Source organism: Elgaria multicarinata, chromosome 1 (genome assembly GCF_023053635.1).
Source record: "Elgaria multicarinata webbii isolate HBS135686 ecotype San Diego chromosome 1, rElgMul1.1.pri, whole genome shotgun sequence".
In the NCBI taxonomy this organism is placed as follows: Eukaryota; Metazoa; Chordata; class Lepidosauria; order Squamata; family Anguidae; genus Elgaria; species Elgaria multicarinata.
In genome coordinates, this window is record NC_086171.1 from 11,215,370 (window position 1) to 11,238,129 (window position 22,760).

General features: G+C 41.8%; 2 protein-coding genes across 2 annotated transcripts in view; one reads left to right on the forward strand and one right to left on the reverse strand.

The window, feature by feature from the left end:
- Positions 1-22,760, forward strand: part of UMAD1 (UBAP1-MVB12-associated (UMA) domain containing 1) — a 261,328-nt gene that overhangs the window by 120,684 nt on the left and 117,884 nt on the right. The gene's annotated exons all lie outside the window — the stretch shown is intronic.
- The window catches only part of COL28A1 (collagen type XXVIII alpha 1 chain), a 95,800-nt gene that overhangs the window by 70,789 nt on the left and 2,251 nt on the right, over positions 1-22,760 (reverse strand). The window contains exons 2-9 of the mRNA XM_063123251.1: positions 21,679-21,844; positions 18,409-18,965; positions 11,703-11,723; positions 8,082-8,135; positions 7,148-7,201; positions 5,538-5,579; positions 4,838-4,864; positions 4,187-4,231 (exon numbers count right to left, since the gene is read on the reverse strand). Of these exons, the coding sequence (XP_062979321.1) occupies positions 4,187-4,231; positions 4,838-4,864; positions 5,538-5,579; positions 7,148-7,201; positions 8,082-8,135; positions 11,703-11,723; positions 18,409-18,965; positions 21,679-21,805 (927 nt within the window). The 5' untranslated portion in view covers positions 21,806-21,844. The remainder of the gene's footprint in view (positions 1-4,186; positions 4,232-4,837; positions 4,865-5,537; positions 5,580-7,147; positions 7,202-8,081; positions 8,136-11,702; positions 11,724-18,408; positions 18,966-21,678; positions 21,845-22,760) is intronic.

Here is a 22,760-nt window from a genome sequence, read left to right on the forward strand (position 1 = left end):
AGTGCAGTTCAAAGATGAAGAAGCATCAGAAATCAGAGGAGAACATGAAGGTACCCATCAACAGTGAGTACCTGCATAGCAGCCCAAGCGGGCACACAGGTCACATGGTCACAATCCTCCTCACTATGGTGAGGCCTATTTCTATTTAAATGATAGCAGATATTTCTACATATACATCTATACATGTAAATTAGCATATGCAGTTTTTATGCAAATTCACATCCTTGTTTGTCTCTTTTTTTCTTATGTATTTCCTCTCTTTTGGCAATGTGAAAATAGCCACCCTACTGAACATGGGGAGTTGTTGGGTGCTGGGTGGGGATAGGGAGAGGAGCATCGTGGTTGCTGGCCCCAACCCGACATTGACACATATAGATGAGTCTCTTTACAGCAGTATGCAAGTAGCTCTTCCTGTGCAATCGGTGGCTTTTTTGCAGGGTTCCTGATCACATGCAGAAAGCATACTCTGTGTGTATACTACATGTATAGGTTGAGCATGTCCGTGTAAAGAATAGGACCTGCCACAGCAATCTCCCTCCATGTGTTCACTTGTACCCTGCCACCTGCACAGGACAGTTTATTTCATTTTATGTTTTTTTATTGATTTATTACATTTCTAATCAACCCAATATCTAATGTTGTTCTTGGGAACTGTTGTCCTGCAAGTGGGGAGGGAAAGACAAAAGAATCTTTATCAAAGAATTCTCAGCATCCTTAAGAAATTAAAATTCTCAGGGTTACTTGGTGAAGCACCATGACTATTAAACCGGTTTTAAAATACACTGATCACCAAAGGGAACGTCAAAAATTACATTTAGATTTCAATGCCCGAGTCAATATTTGTCTTTCTCCCCAGTTTAGAATATACCGGACCAATTTCATTTCCACCTTGATGGTTTCTTGCATTCAGAATATTGAGTCCTTGGGAATCAGAAAATGTATCTCAACGACTTGAATGCTTATTTTCTTCATTCCTAAAGCTAACCATTTTATAGGATAAAAGAGGGTAGAAATGGACAGATGAAACTCAATAGACATAATGAATGCCCTGGGCATGGGTGCAACTCCGTTCTCTTCTCTTTATCTTTAACCACAAGGTCTTACTATTATGAGTGGTATCTTTGAATTTAAGGGTGGGCAGAGTCAGTTCTGTCACCAAGAGAACAAAACTAATAATGGAAATAAACACATTTCAGCTTCTTCTCTGTAGACTTGTGTAGATGATTCACAACTGAGCTGAATTCAAACAGCCAGCACTTCTTTGTATTTTGAGCCATTCTGAAAGCCAAACCCAGTGCTGATTGCCCTTTAGGGAAACCCAGACCTCTGGGCAATGGGAAACACCAGTAAACATTGCTGGATGCTATGTAATAAATCTCCTTTTTTTTTTAAAAAAAAGAAGTTGTGTCAGGACACATAACAGTACAGCCAATTATACCGCAATGCTGATCTCTCCAGATTATAAATATGCTTCTGAATATTGGTGTTGTGCTCCTGACGTCTAGTCATTTTCCACTGGCATGAGCTCTGCCTTTTTAATAATATAATCCAAAACAGTCTCAATACATATTTGGCAATGTCTTTTACCCAGCAGAGGCTGGTGGCTCCGATTTCGATGGGATGTGAATCTATTCTGGGTTTCGGTCAGAACCAGCCAGAACTCTAAAGGAGCTAGCCAAGGTGCTGAGCCCTATCCCCCAAATAGGGTCAACATGTTGGATAATTCTTTTAGAGTTCTGGCTGGTTCTGACTGAAGCCCACAATAGATTCATAACCCCACCATAATCAGAGCCACCAACCTCCAGTATTTTTATGACTTTTTTGTAAGTGGGAATCCTGTGGGTGAGGAGAACTTTGGCCTGTCCAGAAGTTTCCTCAAATGCTAAATCCATTATGGCTTTTAATCCTTTACAGATGTTCAATGCCTTCTTTTCCCTTGCCCTTGATAAAAACCCAAATGCCTGCCAAAGCTCTTTCCTTACAGTTCTACAATCTTGACATACGGTTTCTAATTTCCTCCCCATTTTAACTGCCAGCTGCTAACTAATTTGCTTTTATCTTCTCTTACACACACATTTCACACCATCTCCTCCTACTTCTTCACCTTCTGCTAGTGTAAACTGACACTACTAGAAGAGTAGGCTAAGAATCTTACAGTTTACATAGATGCCCTTTTAGCAAATTAAACCATTTTAGCACCAGTTCTCTCTTGACAGTTACTATAATTGGACACAAAACCTGGGCAGATACAAATTTAAAAAGTAGATTGGTCGAACAAAAGATGCTACTGGCTTCTTAAAATATGAATCTGGAGTATCACCGAGGAGTGGTGTTTCTTGTCATTGACAGGGGATAGAGGCAGAGAGTGCTGGCTGAAGGATTCTGGAACCTGGAGTCCAAGGGCTCCATCACACATGGGAAAACACGCTCCCTACCATCGCTTCTCTGCCCCTGTTTTCGTTGCTCAGTTACTTCTTGTTTCAAAAGAGGAAGTAAACAACGAGCACAAGGCCCATTCATTTGGCTGTTCTAATCACGCTGCTTCTCCTGCACACAGCAGGAGAGAGCAGCAACTTCCAGGTTTAAAATTATATTGGACTTTCTTGAGAGAGATTTGTTGTCGCGCAACAAAGGAGAGAAGGGGCAGACGACGTCATGGGAAGGACCTGCGAAAAATCCGTGAGTGTCCAGTAATCAGCGTGCAATAAAATGCTCCAAGACATCTGGAAGGAACCAAGTTGAGGAAGTCTAGCACAGAAGGCTGCTCGCGTTACCCACTGGAGTTGCCCTTTATTTTGACTTGAATGAACTGGGCCTTAGTATATTATACAATCAATACATAAATATTGTGCTTTTGTGTACTTCTGGGGCCTCCTTTTATTGACTCATTTTACCTGCTACAATATATCCCTTTTTCAGACAGAAACCATTTCTGGACAAAACGCACCTAGAACCTCTCATCCATGCTTTCATCACTTCCACTGTATTGATTTCTGCATTAAAAATGGGTTTGAAGCTTCAGCTGGTTCAACTGCTATAGCCCAACTCCTCACTGACATATTTATGCTGTTCCTATCGATCTCTTCCGTCAAGACCCTTGTTCATGCTTTGGTTATTTCTTGCCTGGATTATTGTAATCTTTTGTTGACCGGTCTTCCCTCTTCTCATTTGTCTCCACTGGTCTCCATTCATCATTTTCCTAAAGCTTTTAAAACCTGATGTTGTTTGGACTCTATACTGTTAGTTTTGCCCTACCCTGTGCCTGTTTACCCTACCCAGTGCCTGTTTGCATTCTCTTCCCCTCCTTATTGCTTTACTATGATTTTATTAGAATGTAAGCCTATGCGGCAGGGTCTTGCTATTTACTGTTTTACTCTGTACAGCACCATGTACAGAGTAAATACTGTTGTTTTATACTTTGAATGGTTTTAATTTTTGTGAACCGCCCAGAGAGCTCCGGCTATTGGGCAGTATAGAAATGTAATAAATAAATAAATAAATGTACATTGATGGTGCTATATAAATAAATAATAATAATAATAATAATAATAATAATAATAATAATAATTCTACGGCGATGAAGTGAAATAAGGGACGAAAGGTAGGGAGGAGCCAGATCATGACAGGCTTTAAAAGTAAGAAGCAGCAGCTTGTATTGGATTCTATAAGAGATAGGAAGCAAGTGGAGGGATTTTAAAAGCGGGGTGACATGATCAAAACAATGAGCCTCCAGCTTTTATGCCTGGCTATAACACCTTTATGGAAAGGGCTATTTCACCTAGAACTTCAGCTATTGGGTGGTGCAGATATATAATAAATAAATAAATAAATAGAAATTCTCATTTAGGCCGAGGAAAGCCTGCTCGGGCTTTAAATAGCAGCCAATATTGACTGAAACATTGTGATATTGATTCATGTTGACATTGATCCACACTGACAATGATCCACACTGGACTGTTGAATCATTTTTTCTTGGTGGAGCAGAACACAGGCTTTCAAGGTAAGAACAAAGTAACTGTCCAATCTGCACAGCCAATAGATATGTATAACAGGAAAGTCCATACTAACAGAGGTTGGTTCAACCAGAATACACACACACACCTTCCCCACCGCACAAACAATGAAAAAGTTGGAACAAACATTGAGACATGCAAATGACAAAGAATTTACAGTGTGTTCAACTTACTCTGTCTCCCTTCAGTCCTGGTGTTCCGCATTCCCCTCTGTCACCCTACAAATATATATATATATACATATTATTGCCATTATTTTAGAGTGATATTCACACAAATTATTTATTTTCCTGTAAAAGTGTAGAATGTAAATCCTGTTGATTTTATCATCTAGATGCTGAAGGCTCCTAGGCACAGCCAGATCAGATGACCTGAAGAGCCAATGGGGTGGGGGCAGGTTCTATCTATCTGCTGCTCTGGGCTTGGATGCTCATTCTGAACAACTCACTACTCAAGTAGCTCCACAGACTTTTTTTTGCGGGGGGGAGGGCTGTTTTCTCCCGATCATCAGTCCAACCTTAGGTCACATTGCCCGACACTTTCAGCTGCTGGTTTTGGACCTGACTTCTGCCTGCCCTAGACAATGCCAATTGCCTCTGAGCCCGTAAGGCCTAGATACTATACAACTACAGAAGCTTTATGGTACAAAAGTTCACAAACATGTTAAGCAATATGGACAGTAGTCACAACTTTCTTCTTTCATCCTGTTCTAGTTCTATTGTGTCATTACAACCCATACCTAGTATTGTTTTTAATGCATCATCTTTCTAATTATGTCATGTAATAAGCTGCTTAATATGGCACTAAGAAATTATTTGTCTTACCTTATCTCCCTTATAGCCAGGGCTTCCCTGTTTCCAAAAATAAAAATATATAGTTATTTTACCATGGCTAATTAAAGTATCAAGAATAAGCTAAAGTACTATGCTGTTTAATTAGCAAAGAGTGCATTTGGGGCGGGGGGGGGGGGTAGGGGAATTGAAAGAACAAATTATATTAAAATAAGAGGTTGGATCCAGAACTTAATCATTCTTAGAGTAGAGCCACTGAAATCCATGTGGCTTCAGTGGGTCATTACTAACTTAAGTCCCATTGATTACAATGAGTCTAATCTAAGTATGACTGAGTCTGGATCCAACTCAGTGCATCTGTGATCTACACACAGAGCTCCGTGTATGTAAGGGTTCCTGTTCATTTTAACATAGGATCCAGTATCCCTATGCAAAGCAATGAATGCACAAATTGGCTCTCTTCATTCAACTACATGGAGTGGGGAAGTCTTCGCATTAGAATGCCCACATGCAGGGCAGACTGCTAGATCCATGGGATTATAGTTTCATACATGTTACATGATAGACTTGCTGAAATCAACTATGTTGCACCTTGCACCAATGGTACCAAGCAAAGCAGGATTGTCAGGGAAGACAGAGGTTAAAGCACAGCCTTTGGGAGGAACCAAAAATTCAGTTCAGTTCTTTTTACTGATGGGCTTTTAAGGGTTGATGATAATAATTATCCATGTACCTCTGCACCTTTTTCTCCAGGCTCTCCTTTCTCAGCCTCACCCTAGAAACAAGGATAAAAACCAATGAAAATTTGCATTTCCTCATTTGGAAACATTATTGCTAATTGTGCTGCATTTACCCATGTAGAGAGCGCAACTTTGATAATGGTCTTATTGTATAAATATTGTCCAGGATCCAAAGAAGTGTGCAACTAGTCCCACGACGTGATAGTTAGGAATGTGGAAGTAGCGTTTTCTGAAATGTTTGTAAGCCACCTTGGCTGGCTTCAAAAAGGTGACAGAGACCAGGGCCTGATCTACAGCAAGCAAGACACAACACTTTGAAAGTGGTTTGAAAACTGTATATGGAATGGTGTCCTGGGCTCCAACAGTTGTCAGTACTGTTATAAACAGTCCTAAAGTAGTAGTGTAGATCCTGCCCATGCCAACATCAAGGGTAGGCCTGGTCGGGTACCTAATGAGGGCCCACATCCAAGCAGTGGTCCACGGACAAGAGCTGCCCTGGACTTGCTCCTCTTGTTCACCATTGAACCCTGCTTGTTTACCTGCCTCTCTCTCTGTGACCCAGACAACAGTGGTGGTAAAAAGGGGAGCAAAAGATGCCACTGCCTACTTGCACACTGGTTTTCTGCCTATCAAGCAAGCAAGTGGTAACACTGAGGAGCAATTACAATTGGTGAGCATGATGGAGAGGAAGTAGACTCATTAAAGCAGGGAAAAGCAACCAGGGCCTGGTTTATAGCCCCAGATCAACATGGTGGGCTGGACAATGTCAAGAGGGAGGAGGTGGGGGCCTACCCTGAAACCCTGTCTCTTCCCATGATGCCATCTGAACCAACCACTCTATTTTCCATGCACCACGGCTGAGTGGTGCATGGAAAGGCCCAGCTTATCTTTGATATGTGATCAGAAATAAGACAGGGGTTCCCCTTTGTACCACTCACCCTCTGATGGGGATTCCTCTCACTCCAAAGGGTGGAGCCTGTAAAGGATGCTTAACCCTCCACAGGCCAGATTGGCCCTCGGCATGGGGTGGATTAGGCCGGCGAACTGGAGGTTGCCCTTCCCTGCACTAAAGGAGGGGGCCTATTGGAGAACATGAACAGGAGGGTGCTATTGTCCTGCTTGTAGGCTTCCCAAAGGTGTGATGCCTAAGGGCCCAAGCCAAAACTGGATAAAGAAATTCAATCAGTCAATCAATCTGATGGGGTGCCAGTCATTTCATTGCTAGGATTCTTCAAACCACTCAAAGTGTGCCTACATCCCACAAAGACCCTTGGAAGAATATGGAAATTCTCAATGGATTTTTCTTTCTTTCTTTCTTTCTTTCTTTCTTTCTTTCTTTCTTTCTTTCTTTCCCTTGTACCCTGCTTTTCTATCAAGAAAAAATGGTGCTCAAGGCACCTAATTTAGGAGTGGCATTGTGTTTGCCAGGAAGGATGACGTATTCTTACAAAGCCCGCAAAAGTTTTTAAGATTCTGGAGAAGTTGAACAGAAACTGTAGTAGCCTGCTGAATTGTCTTCCTTTGTCTTCCTTTGTCTATCCCCACTCCCCACGCCCATGTATATCCTGGATTATATTTCAAAAGAAATCCCATTCTAATATACCTTTTCTCCCTTAGATCCTCGTTCACCTTTATCTCCCCTGCCACCATGATCACCCTTGAAAAAGAGAAATATATTATTAACAGAGTATTTGTTTTATTTGTTAAAATGAACTATCAGTGACTGAGGAATACAATATCAAAAATATGTGAGAAGGAGAAATCGTATTCTAAGCATTACTAGTCTACTCTGTAATTTCTGCAACAGAGGTGTACACCTATATATTGCAGAAATGGTCCTTAATGGCCGTCATTTTGCACAACATAAAAATACAAAAATTATGGAGCCAGTACTTTGCATAAAAATAACGACTCGCAACTAGGAGCCGGCAGGCTGCAGGGCACTCCCAGACCACGCAGCACTCAGCAAGCATGTCCACAAGTGCCCTGCGGCTCAATGAGCAGCGTCCTGGTGGCTGAGTAGAGTGGGGTCCATCAGACTCCACCCATGCTGGGCACTCACTTCACAGTCCATGCTTACTCAGAAGTAAGATCCATCGAGTTCAGTGAGGCTTACTCCAAGGTAAATAAGTACAGGATCGTAGCCCGTCTCAATAAAAGCAATGGCTCATAAGTTAATTTTGACCCACTTGTCCCATTGTTTTTAATGGGGCTTACTTTACTTGGATTGCCATCTACACATTCATCACAAGACCATCAGTGGCACCATGCACTTTCAAGACACTCCAGTGGGGGCCCCATCAGCTCCTGTGAACATGACCTTTGGGGGAAGTATTCTTTATATTCATTTACATCTACCTAGCATGGCATAAACCAAGTACTTTTTGTTCTTTTCTGACTGAGCAATTCCTCCCTCTTCTCTCTGGCAAACGTAAGAATATCGACATATTCCCCTTTAAGCTTCAAGGTGTGTGATTTGGATGCTATGAACTGTAAGCAGAAGGCATGAAAGTTTTTCTCCAGCCTGAAATACTCACACGTTGCCCTGGAGGTCCTTGGTCACCCTTTTGACATTCACAGCTCTTTCCACACTAGAGGTTGAACAGAAATATCAACAACAGAGAACAGTCACATTCCAAATCTCAGGAGACGGTCTGAAATTAATTAGCATATTTAAAATCAACAGGGAAACAGGTCTTCCTGAATAAATGAGGACCATTTACAATATATTCTTAACGCTGATGACTGCGATTAGGTACTCAAAGCAGGTTACAGAGAATATATTAAAAACAAATTAAAATAATGAATACATTACCCCCTCTTTTTTTAAGGTACATGCTGGATTATATTTATTTTAAAAGCCACCCTGAAGAAACAAAAAATAACTTTTAATTAGATGGCTTTATATTCTTGATGGATATGGAATTTGTCTAGGCTGGGAAGATTTGCTTCACATCTGTCACAAGTGTCTGCAGTATCACAACAGCCAGAGCCAGAGCTGGCTCAACTGTTAGGCAGAATGAGGCAGCTGATTTTGAGTGCCATGAAAAGGCAGGAGACTAAAGCAAGAAAAAACTCTCCCTTAGGGTTAATGGTGCCCCCCTTTCTTTCTTTAGCCCCTTTGCGGGGTGGAGGGGGGAGTGTGACTTTATGGAGGAAAGTAGTTGGGTGGAAAAAACTAACCCCGGTGGCCCCAATCTGGATTGGGGTCCCATGTACTTGCACTAAAGGATTATACTATACATTTAACATAGCGACCTGGTTTGCACGATCACAGGCTGGCTAATAAACCATGATGACTTGTTAACCATCTTGCACATGTTTATTGCATGCCAGCTGGATTTACATAATTACCCTTGCTGGTGTTGATTGTTTGGATGTCCAAACCTAGTGAAGGCGGGTAGTTTGGGTGGTTAACAAACCACCCAGAAACCATGGTCTGTATTAGGGCTGCTGGGTGGTTTCTTAACCACCACATCAACTACCCTTGTGAGGTTCAGACATCACAACTACCCTCACTGGTGAGGGTAGTCATGTAAATCCAGCCAGCATACAACCAATATGAATAGGGTAGTTAACAAGCTGCCATGGCTTACTAACAACCCTGCATTCATGCATACCAGGCCAGCATGTAGTTTCACCCAGAACTGCTTTCTGTGCATGGATTTTGTCACTTCTGAAATATTGCAATGAAATATTTTCTGTTCTCTTCCTTCCAACATCCAACATGGAAGATATGGCTGTCTATAGTCTTAGCTAGACCTAGTGGTCTGGCGGGATGGAGGGGTGAAGATCTCACCCTCTGTTCACACGCGGCACACGACCATGTCAGAGGGAGAGGTGTCGCGCCCGTCATTTTTTTCTTAAAGAAGAAGATGTGCATGAGCACTCGTGTGCAAAAGGTAAGGGTGTTTTTTTAAAAAAAAAAAAAATTCCCTGCTCCCCCACCCCACTCCTGATGAGTGCAGTGCTCCTGAGGAGCTCTGCACCCCATGAGCGGGTTCCGGCTCCTCATGAGAAACCGGGACAAACCGCGACGCCCAGCCACACATTCCGCAGTCTCAGGATCAGCCTGGAACCATGGAAAAAATGATCTCAAAGGGTAGGGTGAGATCCCGGGGCAAGGGAGGGAATCAGCCCCGGGTTTTCTCCCCATCTAGCTATGGCCTTTGAATGCTAGTCATGATGGCTCTCTATTACCTTCAGTATCAGAGACAATGGGCAGGTTTGTACATAATGAGAAGCCACCATCAGGGAATTTCCCTGTGGGGCTTCTAGTCCCCATGGTAGCTGCCATTTTGAATATTTGAGTTGCAGCAGGGGAACACTATAGCTTGTCCTTACATGCAAATCTGTTGAGGGTGGGTTGTTGTGGTGCTCGACAAGCCACCCAGGACTCATGTGCTGTTTTAGGGTTGTGGGTCTGATCCAGCATGTCTTCTGTTCTTATCCCATCTTCCCCTCTTGACCTCTTGCTGCTGCTGCTGCTATTATTATTATTATTATTATTATTATTATTATTGTTGTTGTTGTCATGGGCTGGGCCCATGGTCCCTTTAAGAGAACATCTTTGCTTCATCCCAGGGAGAGGGAGAGGGGTTTCTTTGTGTCCGAAAAGAGAGTAGCAAGTAAATTGCCAAGGCCACGCTGTGCGAGAAGTGCCTGGCATCTGTTAGTGCCTCCTCGGGCTGGTACCGGGGGGGAGAGTAACAAGTTGCAGCTGTGCAATGTCTGGGAGCATTTCCCCCTCCCTTTGGGTGAGGTGTAGGTTGCTAAGGGGTTTCTATTGGTCAGGGTGGGTCTTGTGACAAGGGGGTCCCAGAAAGGGATAAAAAGCTTGGGCACCCAAGAGTCTGGCCTCTTTCTTATGGGTGTTAGGAGTCTGGTGAGTGCGTGGTGAGCAAGAGCATCCAGGCCATGTCGGCTGGATGGTGGAAGCCCCACGTGACTGCTGAGAGAAAGAGTCAGTTCGAGTGGCATGAAGCCGAGTCGAAGTGAGCAACAGAGGTTGAGTCACAGTGTTAAGTGTTTGTTTTGTTTTAGAATAAGTTTGGGTACAAGTGGGCAAGGGACCTTCCCGGAGTTACAGCTGCTGGGTGGTTAGTGGGGAGTGAGTGCGAATCCAATTGGTCTGAGTATGTAAAGGGGGAGGGGGAGGTATTAGTCTCTGCTGTCTGAAGTGTGTCATTCTTTTGTCTGTTTTTCCCCAAAACCTGTTACGTGCTTACCTTAATATGTGGACCATTAAGGAAGTGTGTTTGTGTAAAGAATAAAAGTGTTTGGTCCCTATCTCCTGCGTGGTGTCATTCCTTGAGAACTTAGACTTCCAAAGGGTTAAAAAGCAGCAGTGAAGGGGTGTGTATCTGGGCTGGCCAAGTCAGACCCCCCTTCTCTGGTTGAGGAATCGCTGAGTCAAGCCGAGTGGTTCCATCACTATTATTATTATTATTATTATTATTATTATTATTATTATTATTATTATTTGCATTATATCCCACCTTTCTTCCTCCAAGGAACCCAAGGCGGCATATATAATCCTCTTCCTCCTCTCCATTTTATCCTCACAAGAACAACCCTGTGAGGTAGGTTGGGCTGAGAGTCTGTGACTCGCCCAAAGTCACCCAGTGGGTTTCCATGGCCGAGTGGGGACTAGAATCCAGATCTCCCGACTCCCAGTCCAACACCTTAGCCACAACACCATACTGGCTTTTGAGAAGAATTCCCTGCATCTACTCTTGTGGTCCCATTCTTGTGGTTTTTGTGAGCTGCCCAGGGAGCTTCAGTTATTGGGCAGTATAAAAATGCAAATAATAATAATAATAATAATAATAATAATAATACACAGACACCTCAAAAGAAAACAGTCCAGCTCTTTAGATCTTGAATCTGCTTGCGATTTTCAGGAAAAGTCTTCAATGCTGGTTCTGGTTGATCTACTCTTCTTAAAGGAATCAAAATTACTTTTGCCAGTGAAGGAGAGAATCTCATATTTGCACTGATGTGTGGGAAATGATGTGATTTGGTGTGTAGGAGTGCATGTTTCCCCTGCGCCCCTACAGGGAAGATATCTTTGTGTAGGGCAATGGTACATTAGAAACACCACAGCATTATACCATAATAGAATTCCACTGTGTCTACTCAAAACCTGTTCAACTTACCCGCTCATCAAATAAGGTTGCCTGGAAAATAAGAAGAAATAAAAACACATTAAATTAAAATGCAGCTGAAGGATTGATTAAATCAGAGATAAGCAACTCTTTTGGGCCCATGAGCACATTTGACAATTTGACTAACTGTCCTAGGCGCCACAAAATGGCTGCCAGGGGAGGCATGGCAAAGGACAAGTAACCTGCTCAAAAGACTGAGTGCAAGGCAGAGGTGGGGTCTGAGCCCTGTCGCACTGAAGTACTCCTTTGAACCCACACTTTTCAGTTGTCTTGCCCCTGCTCTTCCTAGCCTACTACCACTACTCTCCTTTGCCCCCTCTGCTTTCTTTAGTTTCCAGAAGTAACAGGAGTTCCCCCTTTTCCTTCCGTTCTCCTTCTCCCCCCCCCCCTCGCTTCTGTTTCTTGGTGGCAGAGTATACTGCAGAGAGGGAAGCATCATCCTGCAGCCGCCTGCCCTCTTCATTTCCTAAGAATGTCTCAGAGCCCACAGGCATTTATAGGAAATGAAGATGGCAGCAGCAGCAGCAGGTTCTGACTTTGCTTTGGACTGATCCCAGCTACCAGTCAGAAAATTTATTAATTCAGAAGGGGGTAGGAGAGCACGCTGATTCTCATGAGATTAACCACATTTTGCTTTTTAAAAGCAAATGTATTGAGGTTATTTATTTACCAGTTTGCAGACATTTATTTACCACCTCACAAGGTATTTATTTACCACCTCATAAAATGGTTTATATAAAGGTATTGAAGCAATAAGCATTCATAAAAATGTAGTATAATGGTAAATAAAAGCTAAAGAGTGTGGGGGGGGGGACGACGACGACATTTTGAAAGCCAAATCTCTTCTCCCCTCAGGTTCTTGTAGCCCCTGTGGTGACAGAGAAGCTGCCTTATCTAGAACACCAGGAGCCAGATCAGCCTTCTCCAACCTGGTTAATGTTTTGAACTTCAACTCCCACTAGCCCTGGGAAGCATGGGCAAAGGTCAAGAATTCTGGGAGTTGTACTTCAAATATATTGAGTTCACCAGGTTGGCGAAGGCTGCCCTAGTAGATGACTTATATGTACAACACTAGGTAGATTAAGCTCTGTATGCGTAATCTCACTCATTTTCTGGTTCTTGATCATCATATTTCACCTGTCAAGATGAGGCCTGGTTTGGTCTCAGATTCTTAATCAGTAGAAGAAGGCCAGTCAAGAGAGGGAGCTGGGGAGGAAATTCTCCAAGGAGTCAAGGAGGAACCTTCCCTAGACCTTATTGAACAGGAGGCCCAGCCTTAGAGATTGTCTTCCCCCTCCCCTCCCCTGGGAACTCAGCCTTTGTCAGAGGGGGAGGGAGCATCAGAATTGACAGATCCCAGAGTGTACCACAGGGTCAAGTGGGTGGAGTTGAGATGAGGTGGTAGGTGGTCCTCCAGGCTAGGTTACATCAGAGGTTACATCATGAGAATCCTCCCTGAAGGAGGAGTCTGGTAAAAGCCTTTCAGGCATGGTGGGAGACCATCCATTTTGTTGATAGGCTACTGCCTTGCTTTATTTGACTAATTCAACTTAGAGGATAGCTCCTAGATTCACACTGTGAAGAAGTTTTTTTTGTTTTGTTTTTTACTGAATAAACATGTTGTGGGTTCCACAGTGGACTTCTTTACTGTCTCACATTTTGGTGGGACGGCTTGGTATCACAACATTGTCATTACATCTAAATTAGCAAACCATCATTTGTCTCCAGACTACAAATGGAAAATCCATACAAACAGTGGTTTCCAATCCCTTGTTTGGTGGAAATTATACCTTGAGTCAACCACAGTTTGCCCGATTTGGACATCATTACAGACTTTGAAGATTGGAACCCAGGAAGGAGAGAGGGACTTGAAGTGCAAGAAGGGAGGAGGCAACTTGTGAAACAGGAACAGTCCCAACTGCCAAACAATGGTTTGGTCATGATCTGTACCAAGCCGTTCTTGTCCTTGGTGTACATACACATTGCCTATGTCCTGGTCTCAAATGGGTATGTGAAACACTTAACAATACTGCCACCCATGTTCACTTTTCTTGCACAAACTTCAGAAAAATAGGCCTACTTCATGCATGTTGCCAGAAATGAAATAATACTTAACATTTCTATCCTCCCATATTTATTTATTTATTTATTTATTTATTACATTTATATACCGCTCCACAGCTGAAGTTCCATATGTACCTGCCCAGAATCTACGGTCATCTTCAATGGTCCTTCTCTGGGAGACCCTGCTAAAAGAAGTGAGGCAGGTGGCTACCATGAAAAGGGCCTTCTCTCCTGTAGCACCCCGGTTGTCAAATGAGCGTACTAGAGAGGTTTGCCTGGCACCTACATTGTGCTCTTTCCAGTGCCAGGTGAGGACCTTTTTACTTTCCCAGGCATTTTTAGCATTCTAGCGTTCCAGTCTTTTAGCTCTGCTGTTTTATATCTGCTATTGTTTGGATGATGGTTTTTTGTTTTTAAAGCCCGGCACTGCTGCTAGGTTTTACTCTCGTTGCACTTTTATTCTGTTGTTTTAAGCGATTCTATTTTATATTGTATTTTATGCTGTAGTTTTGTGGTTTAAATTTTTCTGAACCATCAAGAGAGCTTTGGCTATTGGGTGGTACTAGAAATGTAATAAATAAACAAATAATTAAAATCACACTTTCAAGCATTCCGAGCACTTCGTATGTATTTGCAATCCTTACAATGACCCAGTAAGGTAAGTCAGCAAATTATCATCCCCATATTGCAGATAGAGGGACTGATGCTGAGATAAAGCTGGTGGCCTGAGTGAACTCATGGCAAAGGCAAGATTCAGAGTGGGGCCTTCCTTATTTGTAGCAGAGTCTTTAGCCACTATGTTACACCTGCACATGAACGTGCTTGACACATGCACTTGTATGAGTCATGGGGACCGTCTAGCACAACCTATGGATATTTGCCATGGTAAACAAATCCGTCTGTAAAATGAGAGACATTGCACTTTATTCCTAGGACATGTCATCAATCATTGCTACCCCTCATGGTGATCAAAACAAACTAGGGTAGGTTTCCAATCAGCCAATGCCTAGCAATGATGGCATAATTCCATTCTGTTATTTATAGGTTAATGCCATGGGGTTCTCTACCCCTCAAAGGCAGATATATTTTGCTAGGATATCAAATTAGTTTAAATGACACAGAAGCAAAGTAACATTTCTCTTTTTTCAATCCTTTATGTAGGTTATGGGTTAGCAACCCTTTCAGACCAGAGGGTCACATGCTGTGGTAGGCCAGGGGGGTTCAATGCTAGCAGGGGACATGGCCAGTGGGTGAGGCCTTGGCTTCCTGACCTTTCTCTCTTACACACACACACAGTGTCTTCATTCTCTCTCATACATGTACACACACAAACACATATACCTTTCCTCCATCTCAGTGCATTCCACCATCATGCCTCACGACTGCTCAGCTGATTGACATTACCCACTGTAAAACTGACTGGTGCTAAGAACAGTTGAGAAGTGTGCAGATCAGTGGGCTATTCAACTATTTCCAGTGTATTTCAGCTGAGGAATGGGGAGTGAGAAAACAAACCAGCTAGGGAGGAGGTCACAAGCCCCATGGAAGTCAGCCAAGGGTGTATGCAGCCCATTAACTTCAGGATACCCACATGTGATGTAGGTATTGACCCATTCAGATAACATGCTAAGCCATGGTGGTTAAGCATTTTGAACTAAACATTATGGCTTAGCGTGTCGCGTGAACCATTCCTATCCAGGGTGGCTACGTAACCACGGTTTAAACATGCTCACTAATTGTTTGCAGCAAAAGGGTTAGTGGCCTAACCATGGCTTAACGTGTCATCTGAACAGGCCCATTATGTATGTCCCTTTCCATTCTGAAACGATGTCTATTATGGATAAAGCTCATGTTCACTGAGCACTCCATGTACGGGGAAAAGTCATCCTATCATAGTTTAACTTGGATAAACTTTTTATTCTCTCAGTATTTTAACACTTCATTGTAACTTAAATTTACATTTTACTGTTCTAACTCTGTATTTTAATCTTATATCAATTTTGCTGCATGGTTTTATCTTGGTTGTGCTTTTTATACTGTATTTTGTATTTGTGTTTTTAACCTGTTGGTTGTTTTATTATGATTTTAATTTTTGTGAACCGCCCAGAGAGCTTTGGCTATTGGGCGGTATAAAAATATAATAAATAAATAAATAAATAAATAAAATAATGATTGGTCTTTCATGTGTATATAGCAAGGTCATAGGGTAAGTTGTATCTTATTGGGTAGAGTTGCTGGATCCATAGACTGATGAGAAAAAGAGATCATATGGACTCTTTTGCATCCCCTGATTTTTCTGGTCTTTGAAGCCAATCACATCTAAGTAAATTAAATTAGGTTGCCCAGTTATTCTTCATAATCTTCCTTTTCTTCTGATTTCTTTGGCCTGTTAGAGAACTGCTTCCATCCTGTGTCTTATCAGTACATACAACTTTCACTTCCACCACTCCCGTGAGGATTTCCATGGTGAACTTTGATCCTCTACAATGTCTAATGTTTCTGGCCTGCCCCACACATATCCTGCTTTTCTCCTGTCTTTCTATTGACAGTAAATGCCTAATCCTTTCTCATTGTCTCCTCCACAGGATCATCCTTATAATATTTAAGCATTTTGACCATTTGCTTTAGCATTGTTGTTTTTACATAGCCTGTTATTTATTTATTTATTTATTACATTTTTATACCGCCCAATAGCCAAAGCTCTCTGGGCGGTTCACAAAAATTAAAACCATGAGGAACATGATAAAACAACCAATAATCTAAAAACCCAAATACAAAATACAATATAAAAAGCACAAACGGGATAAAACCACACAGCAGAAATTAATATAGTTTTAAAATGCAGAATTAAAACAGCAAAATTTAAATTTAAGTTAAATTAGGTATTACAATACTGAGAAAATAAAAAGGTCTTCAGCTGGCGACAAAAGGAGTACAGTGTAGGCGCCAGGCGGACCTCTCTGGGGAGCTCATTCCACAGCCAGGGTACCACAGTGGAGAAAGCCCTCCTCCTAGTAGCCACCTGCCTCACTTCCTTTAGCAGGGGCTCACGGAGATTCGATTATATCATTTCAAACGTTAAGTAAGCTAGGTACACTTCCCTATTAGAGAGCCGATGTAGTGACATGGCTGGACTAGGACTGGGAAAACTCAGGTTCAGCCCAGCCTCTGGGTGACCTTGGTTCAGTCATTCTGTCTCAGCACAACCTTCCTCATAGGGTTGACGTTGAGGGAATCATGTATGTCACCTTGAGCTTCTTGGAACAAAAGTGAGGTATAAGTGTAATTATAAATAAATAAATGATAAGAATGTTATACTGCAAAGTTCGGCAGAGGATGTCTTCTGATTTAAAGTGTGGCTGTTGACCTTTGGAGTCCTAAACTGTTGGGACCAGGACATTTGAAGGACCACCTGCATGCACCCAAACCTGCCCAGGCCATAACAACCTCAGAAACCCTTTCCTTAGGCCAGGTTCAAGGTCTAATAGATTGGTGTACAATAGCAATAGGGTATTTTCAGTAGTGGTTTCATATTTGTGGACCACCCTCCAAAGGGACATACATATGGCCTCACCTTTATCAGTTCTGAAAAGGACCTTAAGGACCTGCCTGTTTCAATTTGCATTTAATTAAATATCCAAGAGCACTGAGCTGTGCAAATGCACTAAACAACATGTGCCACTGGGCCATTTACAGGTGAATGTCATCAGGCTGGTGATAGCCTCGGTGGATGTGGTATTGGCTTGAGAATGTTACATAGGAATGGGCAAGCAAGCAAATTTGCTAAATGTATTTAAATGTCCTGAGTGTGAATGGAAAAGGTTATATCTTTCCCTGTGTCCCATGTCTTGTCTAACTCAAGATCTTTTCAGCCACATAAGCACTCAGCAACTCCAAAGGGAAAGTGGGAAAAGACCTAATGTTATACTTCTATAAACATTGTGGAATGCTGTGAAGGTTTGAGGTCTACAGAGACAAGCTAATAAAGTCTGGCCTTAAAGACCTGGATTTTTTTTTCTCTTGGGAGGAGCTATCCTTGAAAGGAATCCTTTCATTTCTCCAGTTACATTAATTTACAAAAATGGGGATTTTACTTTCTGTTTTGAGGGAAGAGGGTTTAAAAGAGTGGTAGAGCCAGCCAGGAATAGACCAAAGCCAGAGGAAGACCAGAGGTTATGGAAGGAGCAGAAAGAAGCAGCTTATGGTAGAAGAACTTGCATTTTTGCAACTTTTATTTTCATTTAATGCCTTTGTATCACTCATTGCTATTGACTAAATGCCTTTAATTGTAAATTGCTTGTTTTACTTTACAAGTAAACTGTTGTGTTAAGTCACGAGTTTCTGGAATGAATGTCACTCACCCCATGGCTACAGCCTAAACCCCACATTATGGGAAAGGGAAAGTAAAAAGAAGGAAGGAGAAATTCTTGAGGCCGAGATCCTTAACGAGTTGCTCAGGAAAGTCCAGGTCATAGAAGGAACCCTGACACATGCACTCTGAAAAATTGTGGATAAGATTTTTTAAAATCCAAAAACATACATAAATGTAAGATAACCCTTCCCCCACCATTTTGCACACACGAAAGTCTATGAGCTTAGGCTTTATAAATGTAAGTTTTAAAAAATTGCTTACCAAGTGGTTCCGTATTTTCTCTGAAAGGTTGGGATCGTTCAGAATGAGAACAGGCTTCCCAGGTGAATCGCCGGATATTGAAAGTAGTTTGGCTTTATTAGCAATGTTAGAAAGGCCAATAGTAATGAAGGATATTCCAAGTGCTCTGGCAGCTCTAGATATGTCCTGTACATCAGGGCTCTTTGGGTGGTCAATGCCGTCTGTCATCAACAAAGCCACTTTGACGCCTGCTTTACGGCCTTCACTTTTCAACAGCTGAGTGGCATTGGAGATAGCGTAATAGGAATAGGTGCCATGCCCAATGTAGCCCATTTCGTGGACTACCTGCTTAAAGTTTGGCAGGCTTTTCCACTTCGAGAAAGGATGGTCAATTCTGACAGAACTGCTGAACTGCATGATGGCCAGTTTGAACTCATACCGGTGGGCCCTGGTGGGCTTCATGAGGAATACTTTGTCACTCAAGAGGGTGACAAACTCTTTCTGCTTATCAAACAGTACATCTTTGGCACTTTCTGAACTGTCCAGGATGAAGATGATGTCGATGAAGCAGACTGAACCTGTAAAGGGCAAGATGGTGTAGAGATGATTCAAAAGGTAAGCAGTCATGCATGGGAGAGAGAGAGAGAGAGAGAGAGAGAGAGAGAAATACAGGCTGACATCCAACAGAAATACATAAGGAAAGGGAATAGATTAGAGGAAATGCACAGTTCCAATCCCTAGTAAGTAAATATGTTTCAATCACTTTATTATGGATTAGTGATAATAGTCCAGATCCCATTGATTTTAATTATCCACTCTGACTGTGTCTAAATCCAACTTAATGTGAATTGGATCAGATTATACGTGATATTGCAAGGTTCTGATAAGATACACACTTCAACATTTCACAGATATGAATAGGGGCACATATTTGTGAATAGGCACCAGTGCAACACACTGCTGAAGGCTGTTCTTTGCATATCGTTTTCATTTACATTTCAAGAGCTGAAGCTTCTCCAGGCTGGTGCCCTCCAGATGTCTTGGACTACAACACCCATCACCCCCAACCAGTGTGGTCTATGGGCTAAAGCCAACAGGGCCAAATTCCAGGTATTGGTGGGAAGAGGGGGCAAAAACACTATTCACCCCTCCCCTATATTTTTCAGTCCTTTTAGAGGTAAGCAAGCATGAGCACATCTCAAGTGTATTTGCGCCGCAGTTGGCTGCAGTGTAGATATTTCTGCTCTCAGGATATGGTCTAATCCTCAGTATGAATGAAATCTATTCATTAAATCATCCCATGGAAAATGTCATTAGAGGATAATTTCTTGCCCCCTAGGATCCTAGAATGTTAGGGTTGTAGTCCAAGACATCTGGAATGTACCAGGTTGGGGAAGGTTAATCTAGTCCAACTCTGTGCTCAGTGCAGCTAACCTGTCTTAAATGCCTCCAACTAAGGAGAGCTCATTACTTCCTAAGTCAATCTGCTGCACCATTGAACAGCTCTTACCATTAGGACATTTTGCTAAGAGCTGTGGGACAGTTTAAACTTTATAATTCTACACACAGTATTCAACTGTGGCATTCCATTCACACAAATGATGTTGTGCTAGTGAAAATTAGGTTCTGAACTATACACAAGAGAAGAATCAACCTAAAGGTATGTTTGTGCGAGGACGGTTGCGCAAGCAGTTGTACGTTATGCTTGTGTGATATGTTGCGCAAAACTCTTGTGCCACCAGTTGTGCAATGCATTGTGCAGCCAGTTGTGCAATGCCTTGTGCAACTGGTTACACAACCAGTTGCTCAAATGTAATGGACAACTGCTTGCATAACAGGAAGATTCAACAGAGTTCTGCTAGTACTATTTGAGTTTGCAGAATGGTACAGTTGGATATTGCCCTATGATTCTAGGATGATAGGTGATGAGCAATGGTGTTCCATTGGCATTCAGTCATTGTGGCAAGACACCACTGTGGCAATAGTGAAGGTGTTTAGATGACAGGTAACGATATATTAGCAAGTAGAACCTCCATTCTTTATGTCTTGATTATTCAAATTCCTTGCTTATCCCAATTTACAGAAAACTCAGCAGTTCATGGTAACCCTAAGTAAATAGCACTCTGCCTCAGAAACTTCAGTTAGTTCAGAACAGAACTGCAAATCTACTGACTGGGACTGGTTAATGTGATGTTGTCATGCCAGTGCTTCATCAGCTGCACTGTCTTCTGGTACATTTCCGAGTCCAATTAAAAGTGTTGGTGTTGACTTTTAAAGCCTGAAAATGCTTGTGGCCAGAGTATCTATCAGATTATCATGAACCAGCTTGGACCCTTAGGTCATCTTTGAAGGCCCTCATCCAGGTGCCCCTGCCAAAGGAAGTCAGGCAGGGGGCTACAAAAGAGAGGGCCTCCCCATTTATAGAGCATCATCAGATGGGGGAAATCACGGTTCCCTACCGTCACTTCTCTGCTCCACTCCTCACATTACTTCCTCTTCCTTCCCTTACAAGAAAGAGGAAGTAAAGACCACATGACCCATTCAGGGGCCATTTTTATTGTTTGGTTTTTCCTACACACAGCAGGAAAAGGCAGCACTTTCCATTTTAAAAAAGTCAGATTAAAAAGGCTCCATTTTGTGACGGAAAAAAGGCAAGAAGGAGCGGGCAGTGAATGGGAGGAGGGCAGTAGCAAGCGTGTGATAAAACACTTGTCTGATGAACCCCACAGAATCCCCCCCCCCGAAGCTCACATGGTGCCTACATTGTTATCTTTTTGGCTCATAGAGAAAGTCTTTCTTTTCCCTCAGGTATTTTGAAATTTTATAGCTATTGTTATATATTTTATATTTATTCCTGTACTATTTGTTGTATTGCAGTGTATTGCATTGTATTGTGTGTGTTTAGCTTCTGTAATCCACCCAGAGAATATCAGTTATTGGGTAGATTAAAAATATAATAATCAAACAAACAAAAGTCTGATTATCCAATAGTCTGGATATCTTCCAAGCCATTTTGAAAATGTGGTTCTGCTCTATGCATTTTCCAGTAGCACTTTACCCATAAAATGTCTGTTGAGTCTCTTTATGTGCAAATAGATGCACAATTAGAAGAGAATAATAATGTCCCTTGTAGTCCAGTATTGATGGAAAACATGCTACCCCATAGAATCCAAGACATATTGTTACCAAAGATACTTATATATCAATGTGTCACTTCCCCTTGGAGATCATATCAGGAGGCTTGGAAGTATTTTAATCAGCCTATAGCAAATTCTAGGAAAATAGCTTTACCCTGCAAATTGTCTTTTCTTGCTAGAGGACTTGGCCTTTGTCCTTTTCTTCTGTTTTGTCCATACACTACACAGATGGTAGCAACAGCCAAAGCCAAAAGGCAAAAGACAGAATGTTTGTTCCACATACTGACTGCTTTCCAAAATCCAATGGCTGCTTACTGCTCCTAATAGAAAAAACAAAATAGCTGTTAATCAACCCATGACTACATAACACATATTTGCATGGCGCATCTTTGATAATGGAGTCACACAATTTGACAGGCTTTAAATTTAAAACGAATGACATAGTATTTGTTTATTAAAATAAAATAGTGCCTAAGTTCCATCTATCATTATGAGCTTCTTTAAATAAGCAATTTATTGTTTGCTTGTGATTGGCCACTCACAGAAATTTGTGGGACCATGCTGTCTCCAGGGGATTATTTGTAAACTGTCCAGAGAGCTTTGGCTAAGGGGTGGTATAGAAATGTGATGATGATGATGATGATGATGATGATGATGATGATGATATGGTTTTATTCATTTATTTCTGATATTTATATGCCACCCTATAACAAAATGTACTCAGGGTAGCTGTCACAATAAAGACAGCTTAAAAGCAACAAATACAGTAGCAATATAAAAGGCTTTGGAAAATAAAAACAGAATAATATACACATAAAAATATTAAACATTAAGCTGCTGTATGCACATGTTGTGGAAAGGTGAAATGAAATCATTCCAAATAAATAAAAATAATGAATCATGTTTGCTATTCCTGTTTATTCATCAGATATGCATTTCTGTACACTTTTTGAAATATTTAAGGACATACAGTGCTTCAACTTCTCAGATAAAGCTGTTTATGTCTGCAGAATTACCTGTAGTAAGGTCCATTGAATTCATTGGGACTTACTTCTGAGTACACAAACATGTAAGATGATAAATGCTATCCCATGATCAATCATGTACAAAATCAGTTATTAGGCTTCATTCTGGCAGATATGCAAAGTATGACTAAAAAGCAAAGCTCTCCATTCTGTTTCTGTAAGCATGCTTCAAAACTGCATTTGATACATAAGCATGTCTGTAAGAATTCAC